The sequence below is a fragment of the Mesoplodon densirostris genome, chromosome 9 (genome assembly GCF_025265405.1).
Source record: "Mesoplodon densirostris isolate mMesDen1 chromosome 9, mMesDen1 primary haplotype, whole genome shotgun sequence".
NCBI classification, from domain to species: domain Eukaryota; kingdom Metazoa; phylum Chordata; class Mammalia; order Artiodactyla; family Ziphiidae; genus Mesoplodon; species Mesoplodon densirostris.
Window position 1 is genome coordinate 76,532,973 of NC_082669.1, and position 26,936 is coordinate 76,559,908.

The 26,936-nt window shown below is 40.9% G+C and overlaps 1 protein-coding gene and 1 pseudogene across 2 annotated transcripts in view; both read right to left on the reverse strand.

The window, feature by feature from the left end:
• The window catches only part of DOCK4 (dedicator of cytokinesis 4), a 498,051-nt gene that overhangs the window by 245,481 nt on the left and 225,634 nt on the right, over positions 1 to 26,936 (reverse strand). For both annotated transcript variants that reach the window (XM_060108913.1, XM_060108912.1), the window contains exons 3-7: positions 26,687 to 26,727; positions 22,166 to 22,221; positions 17,917 to 18,013; positions 11,374 to 11,522; positions 5,327 to 5,411 (exon numbers count right to left, since the gene is read on the reverse strand). In XM_060108913.1, the coding sequence (XP_059964896.1) occupies positions 5,327 to 5,411; positions 11,374 to 11,522; positions 17,917 to 18,013; positions 22,166 to 22,221; positions 26,687 to 26,727 (428 nt within the window). The remainder of the gene's footprint in view (positions 1 to 5,326; positions 5,412 to 11,373; positions 11,523 to 17,916; positions 18,014 to 22,165; positions 22,222 to 26,686; positions 26,728 to 26,936) is intronic.
• On the reverse strand, positions 22,741 to 24,530 carry LOC132496423 (dual specificity tyrosine-phosphorylation-regulated kinase 3-like; annotated as a pseudogene).

Below are 26,936 nucleotides of genomic sequence, written 5' to 3' on the forward strand. Positions count from 1 at the left end.
TAATAAAGTGGACCTCAGCATTGTGGTATGTGTTGGCCATAATTACTAGAAAAGGCTTTCTGCAGAGAAATATTCTAACTAGAAAAAAAGCATAATTCTGCCTTTTTTTTCTATGAGGGTTGCTCTATTTGGGGCTTTAAAAATCCTTTATAACAGGGCAAAGGAAACATAACGCATTCATAAAACTACATCTCTTTAACTTCTCAAGCTTTTTATTTTCTGAAGTTGCTAACTTATTTACTGATTTATTTAAAAGTTCAGGGTAACAATGTGCAAACTGCTATGAAGAAATGAATAACTACTAAAGGCTAGAGCTGAAAAAACAGATATAAAAACATTATGAAAAGAACAGACCTCAAAGAGATGTCTGGTCTTTACTTCAAACAGTGCAAAGCTCCCAGCATCATTCATGACATTCACTAAAAACTGAGGAGAAAAATTAGCTCCCTTATTCCTGCAAAGAATCCAATTTATCTAGATCAGTGGTTCTCAACCTTGGCTGCACTTTAGAATCACCAAGAGAGCTTTTAAAAAATATTTATGCCCAGGTCCCATCCCAGAACAATTAAATTAGAATTTCTAGGGGATGGGGGTCCAGACAGTGGTAGTTTTAAAAGCTCCCCAGGTGATCCTAACGTGCAATGAGGGCTGAGAATCACTGATTGAGATCATGTGCAGAGACATGCAAATCCTAGAAGAGTGAAAAACGTATTGTTGCATCTTTTGTATAATTACTGCCTTGGTCTTTGCACGCATGCTAGTAAAAAGCCCACTTAATTCTACCCTTTGTACGTGTGACATGGGCCCTCACAAACGGCACTGAAATCTCCTCTCTTCCTCACCCACCATCCTTCCATGCCTGAGACAGATTTGAACTTACATAGGTTAGGATGCCTTGTTTATCTTTTGGTAATTCACTGCTTTTGGGAACTACTAAAAAATCTCTCTGTGAGTATATTATTGCAGTAGCAAAATTTAAAAGGTGTGTCCACGCTTCAAGAACTATGATTTGGTAGTTATAACACATAGACAAAAATCCATCTCTGAAATAATTTATGGTTACAAAGGCACCTAGCAGTGACTCTAAATGTGCTTACAGTTTAACTAGACCTTTGATTAGGAAAAGAAACAGATGCATTCTGAAGATTTATTAAAGTGATACAAATTATTAACCCTCACTAATGCATTAAGTACTGGGTGGATGGTCCACAACAGGGTTCGCACCTTCAGCACTGCTGACAATTTGGGCTGGTAATTTCTTTGTCGTGGGGCTGTCCTGGACTTGGTAGGATGTTTAACATCTTTTTCTGGGATCTACTCTCCAGATACCAGTAGTACCTCTCCCCACTCCCCACTCCACACCATCCCCAATTGTGACAACGAAAAATGTCTTCAGACATTGCCAAATGTACCCTGTTCTCTGTTGGAGAACCACTGGCCTACCCACTAAGTATCACAAAGCAAGCAGCTAACCTGATCTTATAAAAACCAAGAAAGATTCCTAAAAAGACACTCCTCACGCTCAAACAACCAGAGAACCCAGCCAATAAAGTCCTCTTTACTACAGAAGGTTTGAGCTCTGGTTGTTGGCAGTAAACCATATGTTCCAACGGGACATATGTCAACACGGTGAGGTTTAGTGCATTTTACTGCTTAGATGAACACAATCAGGCGAGAAAGATCTGCTAACAGGGCTATCAAAAACCCAAAACAAGACATTTTTTTTTCTAATGATGCAGTAGGGAGTTTGTAAAATGCAAACACCTGTGTTTCAAATATTACAGGGAGAAGACATAGTAAAGAAAGAGAAGTGGCAACAATTAATCCAGCATCCTGTGTTGGGGCATTTTACCTCCATGCCATGATCCTTGATCTAGGAGTGACAATAAATCACCACCCCACTCCCACTCTCACCATAAGGGATTGGTGGTGGTGCCTGCCAACTCCCCCTGGCAAAGTCAATACAATCGGTCACGTTTAGGTTGCACAGAGAAAAGGGCCAGTGCTACAGAGAACCTGATTACTGCTGGGCCAGGACGTAAATAGGAACTTGAAGCTGCCTTAAAGAAAAAACGTGTCCTTCTGAAGCTTATAATCATTTGGGGTTCTCTTGGGCTATTGTCTTTGCTTTAGAAGCAGTAAAATGCAACCACTATGGATGAGAAATTACAATTACATGTAAAATTACAATGTTTTATTTTCCTCATCTGTCAAATGAAGACTGTGGACTAGGTTCTGAGCTATAAAATATGAAAAACCCCCTCCAATGACAGTCATTGTTAATTAATCACAGCCTGGAAGAGAACCCAGAATCTTATCAATATAACACTCCCAACAGCCACAACTAACAAATCGGAATGTTCAAAGAGATGAAATAAATTTCCCATCCTATATATGACATTAAGTAAAAGGAAGAGAGATAAAATCACATGCATACAAAATCAAACTTGGGAAAATAAAACATATTTGTGTCAGACACTTTTAGTTGCTTCTCAAATATTTGCCATCCCTAGCTAAATATGGGGATGTGACTGTGTTCTGGCCAATGAAATATAAGTGCAAGTATTGTGTGGTAGTTCCAGGAAGGCTCATTAAAATAGTTGAGTCAACTGAGAGAAATCTTTCTCCTTCTTACAGCTAGAGAGCAAGGTCATGGCTAGAGTTCTTGCAGCTATGTTGTACTTTGAAGTATCCTTGATGATGGAGCCTTTTTTGCTACTGACACCATGAAACCACAAACAAGCCCAGGACTTCCTGCCTCTGGGCTTGCATACTGTAAAAGAGAAATAATTTCCATCATGTCTAAGCTTCTATTATTTATTTATTTCATTGAACACAGCCAAATCTAATCTTAAGATTTAACACATAAGGCAGCAATTATTCTTGCCACCTTACCTCCTTAATAAGGATGAAATAAAGATGACAAAGGAATGAAAACTGGCTGAATGCTTAGGTGCTTTGCAAACATTGTCTGTCAAGGAAAGGCATTTTACATGCATTTCTTATTTAACCTTCCTAACAAACATGGTTAGAATTATTTCTCCATTTAATAGACTAAGAAACTAAAGCTCTGAAAGATTTAGCAGTAAGTCCAAGATCAGAGAGCTGGTGGAAGGAAGAGATGAAATTTAAATCTAGTTTTTTGGAGCTATACCCATGGTCTTCTCATAATACCGTAATAACATCAAAATCATTAAGTGATTGCTTATTAAGTGCAAATCACTGAATGAGATTATGTTGGACATAACAGAGAAAGTATCAATATAGGACACGGTGCCCACTCTGAAGAAACTTCAAATTGAGTGAGAGATTAAAACAAAAGTGAGGGACAAAATCTGATGCCCAACAGTTAAATAAACTATAACAAAAATGTCCCATTAGAGGATGTTGCTGACAAATAAATTCTAGAGATTTTGTTTGTTATATAAGCTAAGAGTTAGTGGTGACATTAACTGCGAATATTCTCCTTGTGTGCCCTTCCTCCATCTCTGCCCTCCTCCCTCCAACCAACCTTCAACTGTGTTTTTGCTCTGGGCCTGATACCCTGCTTAGCACTGATGCCGCAGAGTGGTGCAGCATGAAACATCACTCTCAAGAAGCTCAACGTAAAGCAAAGGAAATTCTCCACAGAAATGGAATTTATTCCAACGGAAATAATGAGCTGTAGATAATCTGAACAGATTGATGATGAAGGGGAAAACTGAAAGTGGTATTAAGAACTGCTTTCTCAAATCAGACATGCGCCTGATGGATTTACTGATGATTTTTTCCACCATGTTTTTCAGATAATCTCAGGTCAAGAATAATCTGCAATTCTATGAAGAATACTCTAAGCTTGGGAAGCTACCCCCAGAGAGGTAGGATCTTCCAAAAAGGAGTCAGCTATTTACCACAGTCACTCCTCCTTGGAACGTGGGGTAAGATGCAGCAGTAACTAGAGCAAAGCAAAGTTACACCTGGGATACTGGCTTCTTTGATTTGAGGTTTTAAAATAGCTCAGTGAGTATCTAGAGATAAGGTAAAACTTTATACAAATATTAAGAATACGAGGCTAGGGGGGTTTCCCTGGTGGCGCAGTGGTTGAGAGTCCACCTGCCGATGCAGGGGACACGTGTTTGTGCCCCGGTCTGGGAAGATCCCACATGCCATGGAGCGGCTGGGCCCATGAGCCATGGCCGCTGAGCCTGCGCGTCTGGAGCCTGTGCTCCGCAACAGGAGAGGCCACAGCAGTGAGAGCCCTGCGTACCGCAAAAAAAAAAAAAAAAAAAAGAATACGAGGCTAGGGACATCCCTGGTGGCACAGTGGTTAAGAATCCGCCTGCCAATGCAGGGGACATAGGTTCGAGCCCTGGTTCGGGAAGATCCCACATGCTGCGGAGCTACTAAGCCCGTGCGCCACAACTACCGAGCCTGCACTCTAGAGCCCACGAGTCACAACTACTGAGCCCGCGTGCTGCAACTACTGAAGCCCATGTGTCTAGAGCCCGTGCTCTGCAACAAGAGAAGCCACCACAACGAGAAGCCCACACACCACAACGAAGAGTAGCCTCCGCTCGTCGCAACTAGAGAAAGCCCGCACACAGCAACAAAAACCCAATGCAGCCCACCCCCCACAAAAAAAAATACAAGGCAGGTGGGACCAGATTTGGGGAAACTAGATGCCAAGTAAATAACTGGACTTCAACTTACCATGTAACTAGACAAAAAACTCAAGTCATGGGTGATGCCACGATGGGCAAGATGACCAAATATCTCAGGATTATTAATAAGCTTCAGCACTTAGGGATGGCCTGGGGTTTGGGAGAGGTGGGGGATAAGTCTAGCATTTGGAGACCAAGGAAGAGATACTTTCAGGAGTCTGTGCATACAGTGATATCAGGGCAGGGAGGGGAGCTAACATATTGGTGAGCACTAACTGGAAACCATTAGTCACAACAATGTCCTGAAACAGATAAATATGTATGACTTGTAACCATTCCACTAGACTAGGCAAAATACAAAGATTTCAGTAGACTAGGCAAAATACAAAGATTTCACTAGACTAGGCAAAGTACAAAGATTTGAAAAATACAACTTAAAACTTCTTTGGCTTTACTTCCTAGTGCCTGGGCATTGAGGGCTCAGTAGGAATGTCAGGGCATTCTGAGATGGGTAAATTATCTCAGTTTTGTACTTGGGGCATGGTCACCTCAGCTCTCAATTCTCTTTACTTGCTCCAAATTAAACCGGGAACATCCTGTTCTTACAAAATCAAGCAAGTATGAGGAGTGTCATGGAAACCACAAAATTAGCAGTGAGGCTGTGAGCCAAGGATTCCTATACCTACCAATCGGTAGAGCTCAGTAATGCTGATGTCCTCTGGATCCACCATGGCGTACTCTTTCCTAGGCACCAGGTCCAGTCCCAGTTGTCTAGAAAACAGATTGCAAACATTTGGCGGAAGAGTCACCTTGATAGAATATATTAAAAATAATTATCTTTACTGTATCACCCTAACATTCGATACATCACCCACCATGCTTCTCTCACCCATATTTTTTTACCTTATATTAACCTCTCACCGTGATTGGAGTAAGTAAGTAGGCTGAACGCTGGTCATAGCTTGAGAAACAGAAGATGACAAAGGCAAGTAAATGGGGTCGGGTGGGAATGGGCGGGCACTCTTGGTGGAGCGCTCCTACCACTGGGGGCCTTGGTACTCTATGGTGGGGAACCCTTAGCACCCTACAAGCTATTATCACAGAAACCCTTCCTCCTTGTACTGGAGTGGAAACTAGAGATAGACATAATTTTGTTCTAGAAACAGAGCTGAGGAGAGGGAAGTGTAGCCTTTAGGATTTGACCTGGCACCAAAATACCTAGTTATATCCAGAGCTAACACATTAATAATGGGAATCTCTGGCAACACGTGCATGGTCCTTATTCATGGCAAGTTCTGGGGTCAGTCATTAGGAGAAACTCAGTAAAGGCAGGGGACAGAAATTAGGACAGCATAGGTCTACGCCTGGGGTAGCAAAAATGGCTTGATCTCTTACGTCAGGTTTCATTGTGACTGATACGTGAATTACTATGCTAAGAAATATTCTAAGGTTATATCCAGCCTCAGTGGGACCAAGTATGGTAACGGATTTGGGATGTCTTACCAGGGACAGAGGAAAATGAGTATAATCTTGCCATTTTCCCTCTAGTGACCTTGATAACATACTCCTCTCCAGGCATCCACCTTACTACACTGATGTCAAGGCTGTATAATTCTACTCATCTCCTTAACCATCACAACTATCCCAAAGGCTTCATGATGTCTCTCTACCAGACTCCCCTCAATTATCCCACTCCGGGTCTCACACTTAATTCTCTGAGGATAATTTGCTCTATATCCCTTCCACATCATTACTCTCTCTAATATGGAAGACTTCCTGCATGGCATTTCCAATTATACAACCACAGCTTTCTCACTTTTGTATTTTAAAAACATCCTAAAATTCTGTGACCTCCCCAAAACCTCATTAGAGGTTTCATAAGTAAAAACCTCTTATTAATTCAGCACATACTTCAAGCCAGGTACTTCCCCAGCCACCTGAGGGATTGTTGGTTTTAAGATTACAAGACTGTGGCCCTCCTGATGGTAGGACTTGGCTTTTAGATACTAAAACAGTTTGTCACTTTTCTTCAATTATGTTTCTCTTTGAGAAACTTAAAAGTCACACTCCCATTCTCTAATTTTTGTTGAACTTTCAAAGCACAAACTCGGTAATTCATTTTCAAAATGCCCATGTCTCCTTGTTAGTTTCTGAACTGTGTCCTCCCAAAATTTGTATGTTGAAGCCCTAACCCCAATATGACTATATTTGAAAAGAGGGACTATAAGGAGATAATATAGGTTAAGTGAGGTCATATGAGTGAGGCCCTAATCCAACAGGACTGGTGTCCTTAGAAGAAGAAGAAGAGACTCCAGAGATTGTCCTTGTATGGACACAGTAAGAAGGCAGCCATCTGCAAGCCAGCAACAGAGTACTCACCAGAAACTGAATTTGCTGGTACCTTGCTCACGGACTAGTCGCCTCCAGAATTATGAGAAAATAAGTGTCTGTTGTTTAAGCCACCCAGTCTGTGGTATTTTGTTATGGCAGCCTGAGCAGACTAATAAATCCCCCTTGCTATACCTCATCAGGGGATTCTGATAGGGCCTGTTCCCCATTCTCCATCCTGTCCCAAGAGAGGATCACTGCACTACAATGTAAGATATCAGAAGACACCAGGTGAGTATTGCTGAGGAAAGATTATCTAGCAAAGGAAAGAGGATATAGGCATACCTTGTTTTTACTGCACTTTGCAGATAGTACGTTTTTTTACAAGTTGAAGGTTTGTGGCAACCCTGTGTCAAGCACGCCTGTTTGTGCCATTTTTCCAATAGCATTTGTTCACTTCATGTCTCTGTGTCACATTTTGGTAACTCTCAAAATATTTTAAACTTTTTCATTATCACATTTGTTATGGGGATCTCTGATCAATGATCTTTGATGTCACTATCTTAATTGTTTTGACATTTTTTAGCAATAGAGTATTTTTAAATTAAGATATGTATATTTTTAATACATATTGCCATTGCACATTAATAGACTACAGTACAGTGTAAATATGACTTTTACATGCACTGGGAAATCAAAAAATTTTGTGACTTGCTTTATTGCAATATCCGCTTTATTGCGGTAGTCTGGAACCGAACCTGCAGTATCTCTGCAGTGTGCCTGCATACAACCACATGTGAATCATGGCACTTAGCTCCTTCCCCATGTCACGTTCCATGAGAAGCTGCCCTACCATACCTTCTTCTGGGAGGGGCAGGGGGCAGCTGAAGTAGTTTAATCATCTGACCATCTCCCCTTCCAGAGTCACACCTGACTGGCCCACAGGTAGGCACCTGACCAAAGGACAAATAATCCCTGGACTGGCCAGCAGCTCATGAGTGGCTGGCATAAAATGCTCAGTTTGAACATGAATAATGGATACTGGCTGTCAATGAGATTCCTTCTTTGAGAATTTGAACCTAGAAATTCACATAGCATCAACCATCTGAGAAACATGAAGGAAAAGTGATCTACATCACTGCAGAATGACTGAGTTAAGACCAACTCCAGCAGCAGAGGTTCTGGAGTAGGTGTGGGATCCAGAACCTTCCTCAGCTTTGGGGCCCCAGGAGCTGGTGATCTGCAAGTCTTTTCCTCTCATAAGGCTTGGATTATTCCATTTCTGCTGGCTTCCTGGAGTCCTAGCTGTGTGAAGAGACTTTTATATGTTTCTATTTTGTTCTGTTAATTCCTAGGTATATCCTTAGGATAACCCTCCCACTGTGTGAGGCTTCTGAGCTCACAGAAGAGGATCAGGACAGTGCTCTAAAAAACAAGAAGACATGAGGCAAAGAGGGAAGGAACAGGATGGAAGGAGAGGACATAGGACATGGGAAGCCAGCAAGGGAAATGGGTGGGTGGGGGGGTAGTTTTATATTAACTCAGTCACTGAACTGCTCTGGGACATCAGGAAGGAAGAATGAATTGATTCTCCCTCCTGTATCATCATCACAGGAAAGTGAAAGGACAGCACAGGACTCTACGGAGAACCGAGACAGGTGCTATTATTTTAAGTCTGTTCAAGACTTCCAGGCGAGAACACTTCTTCTGATGGCCCCTTTAGGGAACAAGGTGGGTTATCTCCTCCCCCTCCCCTTCCTCCCAAGCTTCCTCCATCTAGAGGGCTTCTCTTCACCACTCTTCAACAGTTTGACATACAACTTGAGATTGAACACATCTTTCACTTATGTTCATCCTGGGATCTACATGCTGATAGACAATTTTGCAGAACACTTTAGTTTAATATGCAAGAGAATTATCTGAATTTGCTTTCCACTTTTGCTTTTCCATTCAGTAAGAAAACTATATTTAAAGGAATACAGTAAATGAACAATCTGTAAAATGTAAGTCATTTTAAATAAGTTGTCAAAGAAATTCAAAGAAAACAGAATGAGACCTCAGAAAATTCATGAATTTGAGGATGATCTAAATAAATTATATTGCTCACTTTCATGCATCAATGTTTTACCAACTTACCATAAATTAGCCAAAGAACTGCCCAAAGTACAAGCTAGAACTTACATGAGTCAAAATTGAGCCATGATTCAGTCATAATTAATGTTTTCCCCTCATTTCCTTTCCTTCTGTCGTCATCTTCCTTCCTGAAACTGAAAAAGTATCATCTTCCTGCCTGCTCTATATTTCTAAGCTATTTTTGATAAGCTAACTTCATCCAACTTTCTTCCTATTTACAAACTAGTCTTTTAAAGGAGGACCAGCACAATGACTAAGAGCCAACAAAATTCGGAGAAAGCTCAAAGTTTTTTCAAAACAAACAAAAAAAACCACACGAAAGATGGGCAGCCTAAGTCGTGGTCAGTCTTCAGGGGCTTCCCTGGTGGCGAAGTGGTTGAGAGTCTGCCTGCCGCTGCAGGGGACACGGGTTCGTGCCCCGGTCCGGGAGGATCCCACATGCCGTGGAGCGGCTGGGGCCCGTGAGCCATGGCTGCTGAGCCTGCGTGTCCGGAGCCTGTGCTCCACAACGGGAGAGGCCACAACAGTGAGAGGCCTGCGTGTCACAAACAAGACAAAAAATAACAGTCTTCAGATCTACCCCTCAAAGTGCCACCCCATCTCACACAGCGAGACCGGAGGCTCCATGCATGCAGCTGGCAAATCGTCTCTCTCAGGAAGTGCTATGTGCTTTGAATCATGTTGCCCTGGAGCGGAAAGGGGCCTTGGATCTCTTCTAGCTCAACTTACTCCTTCGACAAGTGAGGAAACTGAAGTCAAGGAGGGCTCTGGAATTTGCCTCCCATCGTAAAAAAGCAGAGTTCCTAGTGCAATGTCTTGCTGCATTCCAAACCTGCTCTTGTTTTGGATTCCCCAGAAGGAATTAATCTCCCTGAGATAAATGAATTAGGGCTGCTCTCCCGCCTGTCGGTAAAAGGATGAATGACATAGCTCACTCAACGAAATACCAGAAGGACTCTGGATGAGACAGAGGTTTAAAATGTGTTAGTGGGTCCATGTCTTCATACCTGTAGTATGTGATGTCTTGGCAGGAAACAAAACTGACTTCTGATAAAGCGACTTTCTATGGGTAGAGGAAGCGCACTCTCGTTTCAGATCAGTTTTTCCAGATTCAGTAAGAGGCAAATTTATCTGTGGTGCACATTTTACTGCCTTCTCCTTTTTCTGTCGGCTTTTCTTTTATTCTGTTGCCCTAAGATCCTCTGAAGGTCCAAATAGCAAATGGGGATTTGGGGAGAGGAAAGGAAGGGAGGCTATGACTTTGTAGGATACCGAGGGGCCATTTACCTTCCTTAAACTTAAGCCCATACGAGCCTAACATCATAGTCAAAGCTGATTTATTCTAATTTCTCCCCCATATATTAACATTCATACTTAGCACAATATCAGCCTTCATCAGAGCTTTAAGTGATTAGATATACTATTTAAAGTGCTTGGCTGTTATTTTAGATTAGTCACTTACAGTTTTATTTAAAAGTAAATCTTGGTCAAGAACAGCTTTTTTACTGAGCTCTCCCAAGTAGCTCCTCAAAGAGACTAATATGTACACACAGGCAGAATCAGGGCAATAAGAAGAATGCACCCCCCTCCCACCCAGGGTTCCTGTCCTAAGACTTTTTTTTTTTTTTTTTTGCGGTATGCGGGCCTCTCACTGTTGTGGCCTCCCCCGTTGCGGAGCACAGGCTCCGGACGCGCAGGCTCAGCGGCCATGGCTCACGGGCCCAGCTGCTCCGCGGCATATGGGATCCTCCCAGACCGGGGCACGAACCCGTATCCCCTGCATCGGCAGGCGGACTCTCAACCACTTGCGCCACCAGGGAGGCCCTGTCCTAAGACTTTTAACAGAAGCTATTAGCATTAGTGTTTCCCTCCAGATTACACCAACGACCTACTACGACAATAAAGAAGAGGAATAGATTCTGAAGGAAATTCTCATGCCAAACCTAAAGTCTTGAAACAAGATGAATTTTTAGCAGACGCCGTATCTGATTGACCCCAGTGAATATTTTGTATTTCATGAGCACTTGCACACTGTCAGAGCACACAGGGCAGTAGAGAACCGACAACGTCCTGGGACCCATACCAGCCCTAGAGGATGAAGTTCTTGACTCTACTAGTGAGAGTTTGTACTAAGCCCCCCAAAGGGGAAAGATGGAAAAGCCTCCTCTGGTGTCTTCCAGAGATATGACTGCATAGTGGCTCACACCTGTGTTGCAGTCACATCTATCGTGTTCAGCCACCAGAGACCACCCCCTCAGTGGCCAGTACTCACTCGTTGCCCCAGTCCAGGCGGGCGGTGATGTGGCGCTTCACATCCTTCATCCGATCATGGGTGAGATGCCCCACAAGCACCTGCCGCCGCAGATCCAGGATTTCATTCATGATGTGCCACAGCCGGTGGAAGAGATCGCCTTCATTTCTCTGGGAAATATGCAAATGAGGAAATTCAATGGTCACTCACTGAGACATGGGGTAACCACAGAGGAAATGGGGGGCAGTCCTGCTTACCCTCTGTGTGCTGGCCACTCTGTGGACAGATTCTCCATTAACAGACGAACTCTCCCCTCGGGTCCTCAAATGCACTCACTGCTCTACATGCTTTCATCCCATTTCACAATGCTGTTCTCCTGCCCAAGAATCCAACTTCACTTCTCAGACTCCCCAACACAGACATTGTGTCCCAGGGTCCTCACTAAGCCTCCACACCCAAGCTTGGTCTCTGGCTTTACTTACTCTGCTTCCCTTTCCACCTCAAATCCTCTTTCTTTAGCTCCATCCAATTCTACTACCCTTCAAGGCTCCAACCGACTTCCACCTCCCTCAGGAAATCTTCCCCTTACAACTCTTTCTTGCTCACATTCTTTTTTCCCCTTCTCTGAAGTATGCCTGCATGTAATTAAAGCCAATTCAACAGAAAACACGGTTTTCCAATTATTTCTTGCATGTTGGTCTTAATGCTTTATTGTGTTCCCATCAGAAGCTGGGTACACAGAGGGCTCTCGAACTAGTTCATTGATGAATTTTCACTGCTATTATCTGGTCAGTATTTAGACTTAAAAAAAAATGTTTTCTTTCTTGTTAAACATTCATGTAAATTCAGGCTAATCTCCTGTGAAATTCATCAAGCAAGGAGGCTTAGTTGGAAAAAAGACAGGTTAAACTCCTGGCTTCAAATCTTGGTTTTTCCACTCACTAGTTTTATAGGCTTTGAGTATGGCTTTTGCCATCTGTGAAACAGGCACAGTATTAACTTCCGGTAAGGTTATTTTATGGGTTAGAGATGACATTTGTGAAGAGACCCCAATAGTACACTGATTAAGAGCATAGACTTGGGGCTTCCCTGGTGGCGCAGTGGTTGAGAGTCTGCCTGCCGATGCAGTGGACATGGGTTCGTGCCCCGGTCTGGGAAGATCCTACATGCCGTGGAGCAGCTAGGCCCATGAGCCATGGCCACTGAGCCTGTGCGTCCGGAGCCTGTGCTCCGCAACAGGAGAGGCCACAACAGCGAGAGGCCCGCGTACCGCAAAAAAAAAAAAAAAAAAGAGCATAGACTTGAAAGACAAACTACCTCAATTTGCATTCTAACTTTGCCCTTCACTGACTGAAAAACCTTTGGCAGTGTATTAACCTCTTTGTGCTTCTTTTCTTATCTGTAGAATGGCTATCATAGTACCCATCTCATAGGCTTGCTATAAGGATTGATGACTTCATATATTAAAACTCTGAGAACAATGCTTGGCCCAGAATAAATATCATGTAAGTATCAGCTGCTACTAATGCTGTTATCATTATGGTTTTGATCCAGAATAAACCCTCTTATAAAAATTGTGTCTTTATTAAAATCTAAGTGTATGTCTCTTCCCCAGAGATATTTAGGGTAAACTTTCTATAAGTATTTCATCTTCCATCAACCCTTCGTCTTTCTTAAGAAGAAGTCATGCTTTTACTTTCTACAAAAATTATTAGTAGGCTATATGAATAGTGGTATGAAAGTATTGAGATTATCGTTCATCTAAAGTCCTCTACAGAGATAAGCTGCCAGAAATACCAAGTTCTGTGTGATGGGTAAAGATGGTCAGTCATAACATTCTTTTTCTTTTTTTTTTTTTTTTCGGTAAAAAGTAGTGATGGATCTTCTGCTTTATCATGCTTGGTGACTAGAAAAGCATTTTCGTGTACTGTGCAGGTTAGGCAATGTGCCAGCTGACCAAGAAGCATTCTCCATGACAGCATCCCTGATCCTCTGAGATATCAATAACCTTGCTCTCAACTCCTAGAGCACTCTCTTGAGCCTGTTCTTCTACAACCTCTCACTCTTTACTCACGTTATACACTCCCATACAAGTCATTACAAAGGTGCTATAATGTTGTAAGTCACTGGTCAGTGTCTGTGTTCTTCACCTGGTGTAAGCTCCCAACCACAATGGCCGAGACTGCACTACATAGTCCCAGCAGCTGAAGAATGAAGGAAGGAACACCTTGATTTAGAGCTGTTAGTTTTGGTGGATCTTGAGAGGTGGGTTCTGTTTAGATCATATAAAAGAACAAGCAGGAAAGATCAAGAAAAACTTGAGGAGGATGGGCCTAGAGATCATCATACTAAGTGAAGTAAGCCAGACAGAGAAAAACAAACATCATATGATTTCACTTATATGTGGAATCTAAAAAAAATGTTGCAAATGAACTTATTTACAAAACAGAAAGAGACTCACAGACACAGAGAACAAACTTATAATTATCAAAGGGGGAAAGTGGGGGGGATAAATTAGGAGTTTGGGGTTAACAGACACATACTACTATATATGAAACAGGTAAACAAGGACCTACTGTATAGCACAGGGAACTATATATTCAGTATCTTGCAATAACCTATAATGGAAAAGAATCTGAAGAAAGAATATATATATATATATATATATATATATATATACACACACACATACATATACACATATATAACTGAATCACTATGCTGTTCACCTGAAACTAACACAACATTGTAAATCAACTATACTTCAATTAAAAATTAATTTAAAAAATTAAAAAAAAAACTTGAGGAACTCTGTGGTCAGAGAGAAAAGTTCACTTGAGTCAAAGAAATTACATAAGGAAAATATAAGTCAAATCTCATGCAGCCGGGGAGAGAGTCAGCTCTGCTTAAAACGACTGTCACAGTGTGAAAGTCACTTGTCCTGCTCTTGGGGAAGGCGTTCTGCAGTTGTCTAGAAGAATGGGCTTGATTTCCTAATAATGTCACCTCTAGTTCTTAAGTCTAAGAGAACACTGAGCTGAGAAGAAGCCAGATCCTTTATAAAAGGAAAACAAGTTGGTCTGCTTTCCCTTTCAGGAAGGGGTGGCAGGAACAGTGACATACTGCAGCCCTGACCAGCAAACCCTCCCTACTAGTGCATGAAAACAGTACATATCTGTTTTGACAGCTAGTCAGAAAATGATGCTTCTTTAAAAACTGGATTTTAAAAATTGGATAGTTATGAAGACAGTTCAGGAAACGTGAAGAATGCTTTTGATTTAATGTCAAATGAAAAAGGTAGGGTACAATATTAAATACTCAAAATAGAAAAATATCTAAACATTTTTAAAATGTATCAGAAAATTTCTGCAATATTTTTTGCAAAAAGTGAACTGTAAGTATTTTAGTGTTGTAGAGAATGGGTAAGTTTTGATTTGCCTCAAGATGAAAATAATATAATTTTTGGAGCAGCAGACCTCAGTTTACAGCCAGGCTTTCCCACTTAGCATGGGACCCTGGATAGATTATCTTTTTTTGTGTGTGTGGTACGCGGGCCTCTCACCGCTGTGGCCTCTCCCGCCGCGGAGCACAGGCTCCGGACGCGCAGGCCCAGCGGCCATGGCTCACGGGCCCAGCCGCTCTGCGGCATGTGGGATCTTCCCAGACCGGGGCACGAACCCGTGTCCCCTGCATCGGCAGGCGGACTCTCAACCACTGTGCCACCAGGGAAGCCCCTGGATAGATTATCTTTGATGAGCTTCGAGAATAAAAACTACCTGGCAGAGTCCCACAGAAGAGAGATGTGAAATACCCACCCAAAGGCCTGCACAAAAGTACTTGGTAGAAGATGGCTGCTGTATTTCTCCTAAATGTTTTGTGGTTAGATTACTGACACTTTATTAAGTGATATTTTAAAGGACGTTAATTAGGCCATTACCAATGTTATTAAAAAGAGCAAACAGGGCCTCCCTGGTGGCGCAGTGGTTAAGAGTCCGCCTGCCGATGCAGGGGATATGGGTTCGTGCCCCGGTCTGGGAGGATCCCATATGCCGCGGAGCAGCTGGGCCCGTGAGCCATGGCCGCTGGGCCTGCGCATCCGGAGCCTGTGCTCCGCAACGGGAGAGGCCACAACAGTGAGAGGCCCGCATACCGCAAAAAAAGAAAAAAAAAAGAAAAAAAAAAAAAAAAAAGAGCAAACAGCATTTCTCAAGCATCTGCCATGTGCTTTTTTATGCTAAATGTCCTACATATATTAAGTATATCTCATATACTACTTACAATTGACAAGATATTAGTGGCTCATCAAGCATCTTCCAGTGGAGAAGCTTCCAGTGGAGAAGCTAGCCTTAAAACTGTTAGGAAAGACCACAGACAGTACCCCGATACACTCAAGCATGATGAACTTGAACCAAAACATTTAGCAAAAAGGTTTACATCAGGAAAAGAGAAACCAAAAGGTCCAACAGAGTCAAGTCAGCCTCCTTCTCAAGGTAAAAAATCTGGTACTTCCAGGTTAAACTTTATATTTCTTCCTAATAGAACTGACTACCATTCCAGTATCCAAGGAAACTTTGAAAAAATTCTCTCTCTGTTTCCGTCACTTAGGACAGTAGGAGGTGAGAAGGTTACTCCTAGAGCTTACAACACATAGGTTTTCAAGCCAATCAAGTATGTCCCCAAAATAGATGCTCGCAGCCTCAAAAGCAAGTAAAAATAGCTAGATAAGGAAGAATCAAGTGGAAATTTAACTCTGTTCCTCACCAGCAGCTACATAAAAGGAAAAGTGCTGGTGCCTTAGCTCAGCTAATGGTTGACACTTACCCTGTCATCATTTTTATAGTGGGTACTTAGGATGCAGTGATTTGAAAATTTCACATAGTTTCATTTTCCATGTTAGTGTCATGTACAATATTAAGTGAAATAATACTTGGGTTTTATATTCTTTCCAACAAAAATTTTTTTAAATCTAAAAAGGAGATTTGCATTTCCTTTGTAGTCTCCCAGCACAGAGCCCTTGAGTTCAATTATCTTGACAGTGCATTTACCTCACCCCAGCAAAGCCTAGACATTGTGTTTCACCTAAGATCATCCTGTGGATTTTAGTAGTGAGCCCTAATGCCGCCAGCTCTAGGAGGGCATGGTCAGAGAAATCCAACATCAAAAGGGTTTTCATTAGTGACTTTTAAAGATTTTCTTGCCTCAATGAACTATCCTATTGCATTTTCTTTTTTTAAATTTATTTATTTATTTATTTATTTATTTTTGGCTGCACTGGGTCTTCATTGCTATGCGCAGGTTTTCTCTAGTTGTGGCGAGCGGGGGCTGCTCTGCGTTGCTGTGCGTGGCCTTCTCATTGCGGTGGCTTCTCTTGTTGCAGAGCACGGACTCTAGGCATGTGGGCCTCAGCAGTTGTGGCTCGCGGGCTCAGTACTTGTGGCTCACGGACTCTAGAGTGCAGGCTCAGTAGTTGTGGCACATGGGTTTAGTTGCTCCTTGGCACATGGGATCTTCCCAGACCAGAGCTCGAACCCATGTTCCCCTGCATTGGCAGGTGGATTCTTAACCACTGAGCCACCAGGGAAGTCCCCCTATTGCATTTTCTATGTAGCAGAAAATAAAAACGGTCATTTCGTGCCCATATCCCTCACTAATTTGGATTTTCTCTTTGACAGGCTATTTCAAATCATTTTGTCAGGATAAGTACACCTTTGTATTTTGAGCACATCCCTTCAAATGATTAAGCTGTTCTATAAATTCCTTTGAAAATCAGAGAAGAAATAAATTCATCTTCCCCAAAATGTCACCCCCAATTCCCCATATACAGTGGTTCAGAGTGAGGGGAGGGTGCTAGATTTACATCTGAATCCCAGCTCAGCCATTTTCCAACTACTTGGCCTCCAGCAAGTTTTTCACTCTCGGCCTCATTTTCCTCATTTGTAAACTGAGGATGATCATAGGCTTTTATTTCCTTGAGTGGTAGTAAGGATTAAATGAGATACTACATATAGAGTACTTCCCACAGGGTTTGCACCACAGAAGACTCTCAGTAAGTATAACATGTAAATAGGTATATATATATATACCCAAAACACTGACCCCTTTTTACCCCAAGAAACATCCTTTTCTCTTGTATATTTAGAATATTCTCATTGATTCTGGCTAAGCAGCCTATCATTTTTATTATACTTGAATAATTTATAGAGAATTAGAACATAAAAAATACCACCAATATGAAAATTGTATTGAAAATAAGTTTAGTTCCCCCTGAAAATTAAATGTATTCAGAAAGCTTAACCGTGGTTCCATGTAAACCATCTTATTTGATTAGATGCCAGGAAAGTGATCTTTTACTTTCGTGCTGCTTGAAAAAGAACTTGCAAAATCCATTCTAGATGGACACAGGGATTAAAACAACACTGAGTCTTATTAAGCTCTCTATCCCCAATTCCTGGAGGAGTACTAGTGACTTACAGCATGTGCTCAAATGCTAGTTGACACTCCTGTTCAGATATTTCTTAAAACAATTCTTTATCGGAAACATGATGCCATTAAAAAGTTACGTACCACATAGAGTTGTTTCCACATGGTTCCCCAGTCTCTTAATGTTGATGTCATTTCTGTGATAACAGAGTCTTCAGTGGGAATAACCATTTCAAATTGTCTGTGAAATTGAACAACAACAACAAAGTGTATATGCAAATGACATAGGCAATAATCTTTTAAACACTCTGAAAGACCAACCAGGAAAGGAAGCTGCAGAGGTATTTTTGGTTCTGCAGACAGTAACCAGGATCCGATTATGAACTTGTGTGAGGAATGTAAAGTGGGTTACGGCAGTACCATAACAGAATGACCAGCCACTTTATCCAGATCAAGTCTGAGCAGTGTGGTGGAGAAGCAACAATAGCAAAAGAGTTCTGCTCCAGCCACAGTTTGACCTCTAAAGAGCAACTCGTTTAACTTCTCCAAGTCTCAAAGTCCTTATGTGTAACATGAGGTCACCAGGCTACATAAACTGTGAGATGGCTTTTGCCTTCCAAGCTCTATGACCATAGGACTCAAAGGGAGGGACAGGCTCATTCAATGATCAGGCTTTGATGGCTGCAAACATCTAAACTAACTCACCGTTATAAACAACTAGACACTGATGTACTGATTGAACACTCACTTGTTCTCATTAACACTTCATTTTCATGACTTGCCAACAAGACCATGAAAAATGATTACTACTATCAGTAATGTTGTCATGCATCACAGAACTTATTAAGGATTTGACATCACAGATATTTGAATATCCATTGCAGAACGCTCCGCTCCATGATTAGGGTAATGTATTTCTCCTATTTCTTTCCTAAACGTCAGAAACCATACTTGGAAAATATTCATACCAACATCTAGCAGGGTATGTATGGTGGTCCTAATATTAAGGAGATATAGAGGAGATGGAGGGAAAAAACAGAAGACTGAATTGGTCTTCTGTATTCTATCTTTGACATACAATAACCTTTTTTTTCTCATCTCTAGTTTCTTTTTTCAAATTCTTCCAGTTTTTGTGCAGCTTAAAATGGGTAAGTGCCTATTAATACTACAGCTTTTCAAAAGAATGCTAACCGACTGTACTGATGGGGATTATCTCTTCATTTGTGTATTTTTTTCCAAGGACAATATCTAATATGTAGACACTGAACCAGGTTACATGGATGATCAAGGGAAAATTACTTCGTAGCATGAGGCTAATAACTGCTCTGCATTCCTTTTTGACGTTATGTCCAAAGTGCATATAATTTTTTTTGTAAAGTTTTCTTGACAGCAAGTATGGGAATTAAAATCTTGCCAACAGAGCCTCTTCTCATTTCATACTGCTGCTAAAGTACTGACGCTGTGAATGTTTTACTCCTTTCTAGAGCTTAAACACTGCTGAAAATGTAAAGCTGGGTTGTAAAACTAGAAATAAAAGTAAACAGTAATATATGAACTGTGACATATATAGAACCTTTTATCAAGTCTATATAATAGGACATTTTCAAATGGTAGTGCATTTATTTTGCTTTTGAAGCAGCTGTTGCAATTTAAAGGATGAATATGTGGAGACAGAGACTATAAAATGATAGAATGCAAGGTCAGGAGGGAACAAGGAATTTCCAGGAAAACTCAACAACCTACTGAACATCTAAAAACTGAAATGACCTCAGCAGGAATTAAACAATAGAGGAGTGACCTCACAAACTATAACTTAAGGACCCCTGTCAGTCCTGCATTGCTCTAAAGACCCAGGAAAAAACATATAGGCAATTCAGTCTGGGGGAAGTTGATCTGGGGTTTGTTCAACCAAAATGTAAATTTTTAAGAAGCACAGAATTGCCATTTTAGGTGAGGCAGCTGTTTCCTTTTAATTATACCCAAATCAACATTCAAACAGTCTGTCATAAATAGTTACCCCTGAAATTATATTTTGTTCAGTTATTCTGAGATGAACTTTGCAGCTATTTCATCCTGGTGGGCAATCAGGGTGCTAATCCCCTGAAAACAAGGCAGGTAACATCAAAATCCCAAAGAGGTTCCTCTCTGGAAAAGCAATCACCTGGCAATACGTGTTCTTGAATGTTTTCAGGCTAAAGTTTTTCTTCCAGTTAATAGTCCTAGAACCTAAAGTCTCAATGAATTCCAACATTTTTTTTTTTTTGTGGTACGCGGGCCTCTCACTGCCGCGGCCCCTCCCACCGTGGAGCACAGGCTCCAGACGCGCGGGCTCAGCGGCCATGGCTCACGGGCCCAGCTGCTCCGTGGCATGTGGGATCCTCCCAGACCGGGTCACGAACCCGCGTCCCCTGCATTGGCAGGCGAATTCCCAACCACTGCGCCACCAGGGAAGCCCAACAACATTTTTTTTTTTTTAAGAAAATGAATTTTGGTTCTACCCTGAAGTTCTCTTGCTGTATAATGCTTATCATGCCCTGTGTCAGGTGGAGAACCCACAACCAAGTCTTAAACTTACACGACCAAATTCTGAGACACCTTTACCCATATTTAAACTTCCTCGGACTCAAGGGAGCCAGATACTCACCACTTACTGGCTGGGACAAAAATAAAAATAAAATAAATAAAAGAAGGTACTTGTTTCAATTAAAATTATGTCCCACCCCAATACAGTTTGAGAGAGAGGACTTTCACTGGGTGAAGTGATGCTTGACGTTTTTGCTAGCATCTTCTCTTTTCTCTTCCTCGGTCAGAGTGTAAGATGGGGGCTGGGTGGCCCTCTGCTCTGGAGAGTTGAGGGGATCAGGGTGGGGCTTGGGGCAAAGGCAGCAAAGAACTCTGGCTGCAGGGGATCTGCTCAGGTGGACTCTTTAAGGGACAGGGTAGAAACCCTGGGTTTCAACATTGCCTAGACCAGATCACTAGGGCAGAAAGGTCAGAACAAAGAGTAAGCATGTGTTTTCTGGAGTGTCCCTTGGTTTACCTGAAGGGAGCTGGATAGAGTCTGGTGGGAGGATTCCAAAAGGATTGATAACTCTGCTTGACTCACTTCTGGTGGATTATAACTGCACAACATTTCTGACGGACACACATTTATTAAAAGAGTAATAGTAGTGGTAATTATTAGTATTAGAATTATGTTTTTAATCTACTGTTTTAAATAATTACTACTACTACCAAAATAATAATAATAATACTGCTTAAAGTAACTGACATATATAAGACATATAACATAAGGATCTCCTAGATTCTTTAAGTTTTATCCACATACTCAAAGTAGTTATACCATATACTCTCAGCCACCTGAAGAAATTATTTCACTGAGCTAAGATTTAATACTCTACCTTTATAGAGAGTGGATATAAGAATCACCCATTTGAATAGCCTCCATGGAACTTTTCTGGTAAAAATAAAGTTTGAAGATGTAATTTAATATGCTTTAAAATGTGCTTTAATAATTTAATAAATTCCTAATTTTTGCTATTTGATGAATAATGCAATTTTTATGGTACAACCTGTATTGTTTCTTTTGTCATAAAATGAAAATTATTCAGTGATCCAATGCATATTCCTTGTGACACTGGCAGCAAATATTTGGATTCACTTAAAATGAGTAATCTGCTTATGTTAACCACTTAAATAAGCAAGTGCTACTCTTTCATTCTGTGATATTTTATTTGAATAATCTTTTATCATAACAGCCGCTTTAAGTCCTTTTGGACATAGACTGGGAAAAACTTTTTAAATATATGAGAAATCCTAAGTGATCAATGAGCTCAATCAAACAAATAGCACAGAAATGATGTTCTCTGAAGCAGAATAGCGGCTTTTTGAAATGGTCACACAAGGATATGGTATTAACCCCAAATAGGAAAATAATGGCAGACTTGGCTGCTTATAATTCAGTAGTGAATCTAGGAAATTCCTGGGGTTGAGACATGACTCAGCATTTGATGGGTGTGACTGCCATGCTTCCCTACACAGCAGGAAACCAAGAAAAACCAACTCCTTTTGCTTAAAGCAGAAACACTAACGCACCATTATAAAGCAATTATACTCCAATAAAGATGTTAAAAAAAAAAAGATTAGGCAGATTCCATGATTTCTGGACAATGAGAGACCTCCAGTGCCCTAGATCCTACTGCTGTCCAACACACAGACGTGGTTCTTTAATTTTCTCCGCCAACTGCCTTAGTGTAGTCTTTATCAAACAACACAGACAATGGCATGCTTTTCTATAGTTCATTTTTCAAGACAATTACTAAGTCTTCAAATTCCAAAATAAGTAATGGTTCTATGAAAAATCCTTCAACTATTAATAAAATTCATGTCTTACCCTTTGTTCTTTACACAGGCATTTTTCAAGTGAACGTAGCTGGAAGGAAATATACCCTGGAAGAGAAAACATGCAGGTTATGGTTCTAGCTGTCTATTACAGCAGAGTTAGTTTTGTAAGTCATATGTATAAAATATAGCCACACAACCATAACAATACTAGGAAGAAGGAATCTCTAACACATTCTTTAGGCTAAATCTATTGTAACTTAGACCCATTCATTTTATTTTCTACTACTACCAGTTTACAAATTTAGAGATACTTTAAAATAAATATAATCAAAAAATTAAATCCCACTCAAAAGTATATTCTTTTTTTTTTTTTTTTTTTCACTGACTTATAAAAAGTCTTTTACTATGTATCCCAGGATGGCCAATACAAGCTGGTTAGGTAATTAGCCCTTCAAGAGTTCTTTTACAGTCATATAAAAATGCTTTGCCTTGTTAAAAAAAGGTATCTAGTCTACCAAAAACATATCCATGAATGGGCTTGGTGTTGTTTCTTTTTTTCCATTTTCAGGTTTGCAAGATAATTAAAAATACCTACATATCATCTCTGAGCACACCAGCTGTTCATTAGCTAATCAGTTTTGGCAGTACAGTGCACAGAGGTATACCACCACTGGTTTCTGACATTAAGTTAGCTTTAAGCTTATTGGCTATTCGTACAATTGGAGGCAGCTTGGAACCCAGGCCCTGGAAAGCATTTGCAGGGTTTACTACCCTTTTGCCTGACACCTTTTCAATGGTGAGAGGTCTGGGCACAGACTTGCTAATCCAAGGGTGTCTTAGTGCTTGAGCTGCGGTCAGGCGGGCAGAGGGGTCCCAGGTAAGACACCTTTTCAAAAAGTCTATGAAGAAGTAATCATCACACCCCTTCAGTGCTGTCCGCCAGTCTTTGCTGCCTGGGGGACCCCGCTTCTTACCCCTCCGTGAACGACCGCCCACAAACACAACCCTCCCATCTGCCTGACTGGTCACAAAACAGTAGCGAGGTAGGCCCCTGGAGTTAATAAAGTACTTGGCATGTTTGGATTGCTCCAGGAGTTTTGGTGGTGGCATCCCTAGAAGCTCCATCATACAGGCCAGCTGGTCTCCTTCATCCTCTCCAGGGAAGAGAGGATGTCCTGTTAAAAGTTCTGCAAGGATGCAGCCAAAACTCCACATGTCAATGGACCTGCTATAGCGGCTTCCTAAGATGATCTCTGGAGCTCTGTAGAACCGAGACTGGATATAGGTGTAAAGCTTCCGGTACTCAAAACAGCTGGACCCAAAGTCAATGACCTTAGTCGCACTGTGCCCATAGTGTTTCAGGAGAATGTTTTCTGGCTTCAGGTCACAGTGAATGATCTTGTTTCTGTGGAGAGCATCCAAGGATTGCAAGATGGATTGAGCAAACTTGCGAACCAACTGGATACTAAAACCCTGGAACTTGTGTTTTTTTTCATGAGCTCATAAAGGTCTACGCTCAGTAACTCAAAGGCCATGCAAACATGGTTCCGGAACGTGAAACTTTCCAGCATATGAATAACGTTCATGCTACCGGTTTTATCCCGCTTTTTAAGATGCTCCAAAATCCGGATCTCCTCGGCTGCTTGGCGATGGAGGTGCTTTTCATTGCGTACCATCTTCAGGGCCACGTACTGTCGAAGTTTGTGATCATAGACCCGGGCTACCTGCCCAAAACTGCCCTTGCCAATAATTTTCAGCACCTCATATCGATAAGCTAGATGGTCTCGAGGCACGTGAATGTAGGCCCCATGTGCATCATCATAACCCCCATTATTGGGACCACCGATAACTCCATGTCTTTTTTTGGCATTTGGACCCACAAAGTAAATTTCTGGATAATTGATGATTTCCAGCTTCTCATAAGCAGTGAGGTGGTGTTTATACTGCTTCAGAGCTTGTTCTGGAGTCAGAGGCAACACTTTGGATGCTTTGGATGAACTGCTGGATTTTACTGTATTCACACGATCTGAACTTTTACCCTGAGAAACTGTAGGAGAGCATTTTTCAGAGTCGTTGATGCCACCTGACTGAAAAGTATCAGATCTTCTGTTGCCAAATTCTTGAAATAGTTGTTCTACCTTCATCTCACCTCCATTCAGGAAGCACTGAGTAGGATCTCTTGTTAAATGCTCAGTGGTGATATTTAGTCTTCTGGGTAGAGGTGGTTCAGAAGGATTGCAGAGTGCATTTGAACAGGGTGAGCCTTTGGTTTCATCTATTATCAGGACAGTATCATAGACAAAATCATCCAATCTGCCAGCTGCAGCGGCTCCTTCGGGAGCCCCAGCGCGTTATCCCCCGGCGCCGTTACCTCCGCGGCTGGGGCGGCAGTCTGTCTCCTGGCGGCCCCGCATCTTTCCGCCCGGACCCGCGAGTTGTGCCTCCCATCCGTTAGCTCCGGACCCCCCGGAGGGAGGGGCGGCGTTTGGACGGTCAGGCGAGCAGCGTCCACCTGAGCTGGGGCGGCTGCCTCCCGGGCCGCGACGTTTCCTCGGTAACTCTCTTCCACACAGTGCAGCTCCGAGCGCGTCCGCTCGGGACTAAAAGTATATTCTTTATAAAACAGAAAATTTTGGGGGGCTTCCCTGGTGGCGCAGTGGTTGAGAGTCCGCCTGCCAATGCAGGGGACACGGGTTCGTGCCCCGGTCCAGGAGGATCCCACATGCCGCGGAGCGGCTAGGCCCGTGAGCCATGGCTGCTGAGCCTGCACGTCCGGAGCCTGTGCTCCGCAACGGGAGAGGCCATAACAGTGAGAGGCCCACGTACCATAAAAAAAAAAAAAAAAAAAAAACAGAAAAATTTTATATTTTCAAGAATTCTATATAGAAAGCATGTTGAATAAGAATTTTTTTTTAACACTGCAGTATTGAAAGAAGGGGGTTTTTATTTGTTTGTTTTGGTTGTAGTTCTTTTTCTTCTCTCCAAAATACTCATGTGTCTATTTTAAAATATATACTAAAAAATACCACTATGAATCTGGAAACAATCTGTGTATTACATGTTAGGGAAGATCTTTGATGAAAACGTAGCAGCAATTAATCACCAGGCTGCCATTTTGACGGAATAAAAATTAAACAAAAGCCGCCACGCTAGCTTAAAGCTTTTTATTGTAGGGAAAAGCTAGGGCAAGGAAATTATTCCTTTGTTCTAAATGAGAAATTGAAAAAAACAACATTAAAAAGAAGAGCATCAATTTTATTATCCATTAAACAACAATATTCCCTGAATGATTTTTTAGGTACAATTAAATGACAAATTCAATTAAATATTTAGGAAAACAAATGTCATTTGAATACATTATCACCATTGTGGATCCAAGGATAATATAAAATTTAACTAGCAAGTTCTGTAATATACAACAGTAGTAAATAGGTATATAGGTTAAAAAAATAACTTTTTTTTTCCTTTGGAATTTAAATTTACCTTAATATGGTAGGAATAACAAATAGAGTAATTATAGTAATTAACAAGAAAAAGTCAGAACTTGAGGTTCAAAGAGTAACAGAAGTAACAAACCATAACACATTTTTTCTCAAGCATGTACTAAATGAAAAATTAAATACTGAAGCTACATTTGCATGTGCCTGCAGATGTCCAAAAATAACTTTAAATGAGGGCTAAAGTATCAGGCTCTCCTTTAGAATGACCTAAAATAAATGAAATAAAGTAATAAACACAGTTGGATGATCCAGAAAAAAAGGTATATTTAAGCAGAAAGGCAGACAAAAGAGTTTAGATTACTTATATTAGACTTTGGTAATGAGAAATGATACAATTTCTTATCTACAATCCTAGTAAAACCAGAATTAAACTGAAAAATGAACATGACATGTAAAAAAATATTAGAGAAATGTGGGTAGCATGGGTAGATTAGAACAAAGTATTAGAAAAATATAGATATTAGCGAGGATTAGTGTCAAAATCATAAACTACATAAATGAAAGGTAAAAGAAAAATCATATTACTTCCTTAGGACTTATATAAATATATAAAGGATAATGAGTCTTAGTTTTTGTCTGTAATGTTAAGAAAGATGGACTCTTTCTATGATTTTCCCACATTTCAGCTCCTCAAATCCAAAGGGACACTTAACATGCCCTACAATAAACCTGTTTCTCCACACCAACTTTTTACAAATGATACCACAGAAAACTTAAAGATTAAATACCTCTATTCAGTGTTTCTTTTGGAATATATATATTTCCCCTGCCTGAATTTTACTTTCACTCTCTGTGAAACTAACACTTCAAAAAGATTTTTTTTATATTTAGTAAGCCTATTAAGGTCTTCTCAGTATAAATTTCAAGAGCTACATAGGATTATCATTTGAATAGCATGTCTTAACTATAATCCAAGTTCAAAGGAATTTCCAAAATTATGAAAATCTGTATTGCCATTTAGTATTTCAACTAAGAGTCCCAACTGTAATTTCAATTGTATAATGAAATAAAGTAAATTAACTATCTTTCTTAAAAATCCCATAATTATGGTTAAAAGCAATAATTTTTACCTTGATATTTGGGTTTTTTAAGGCAAATCCTCTGTACCAGCCTGTGGAGAAATAATCATGGTCATATTTCAATAAATCATTACAATACTTTGAAGAAATGATTAGAAATCAATCTGTCCTTTACTGATGGAATTTTACCCTACATATAAATATTCTAGGTATAAACATAGTGGGGGTTGGGATTAGGCTAGACTAACAGTCAAGTGACTCCTAGTTTAAGTCTTCTATTAATAAAATCATTTACAAATTG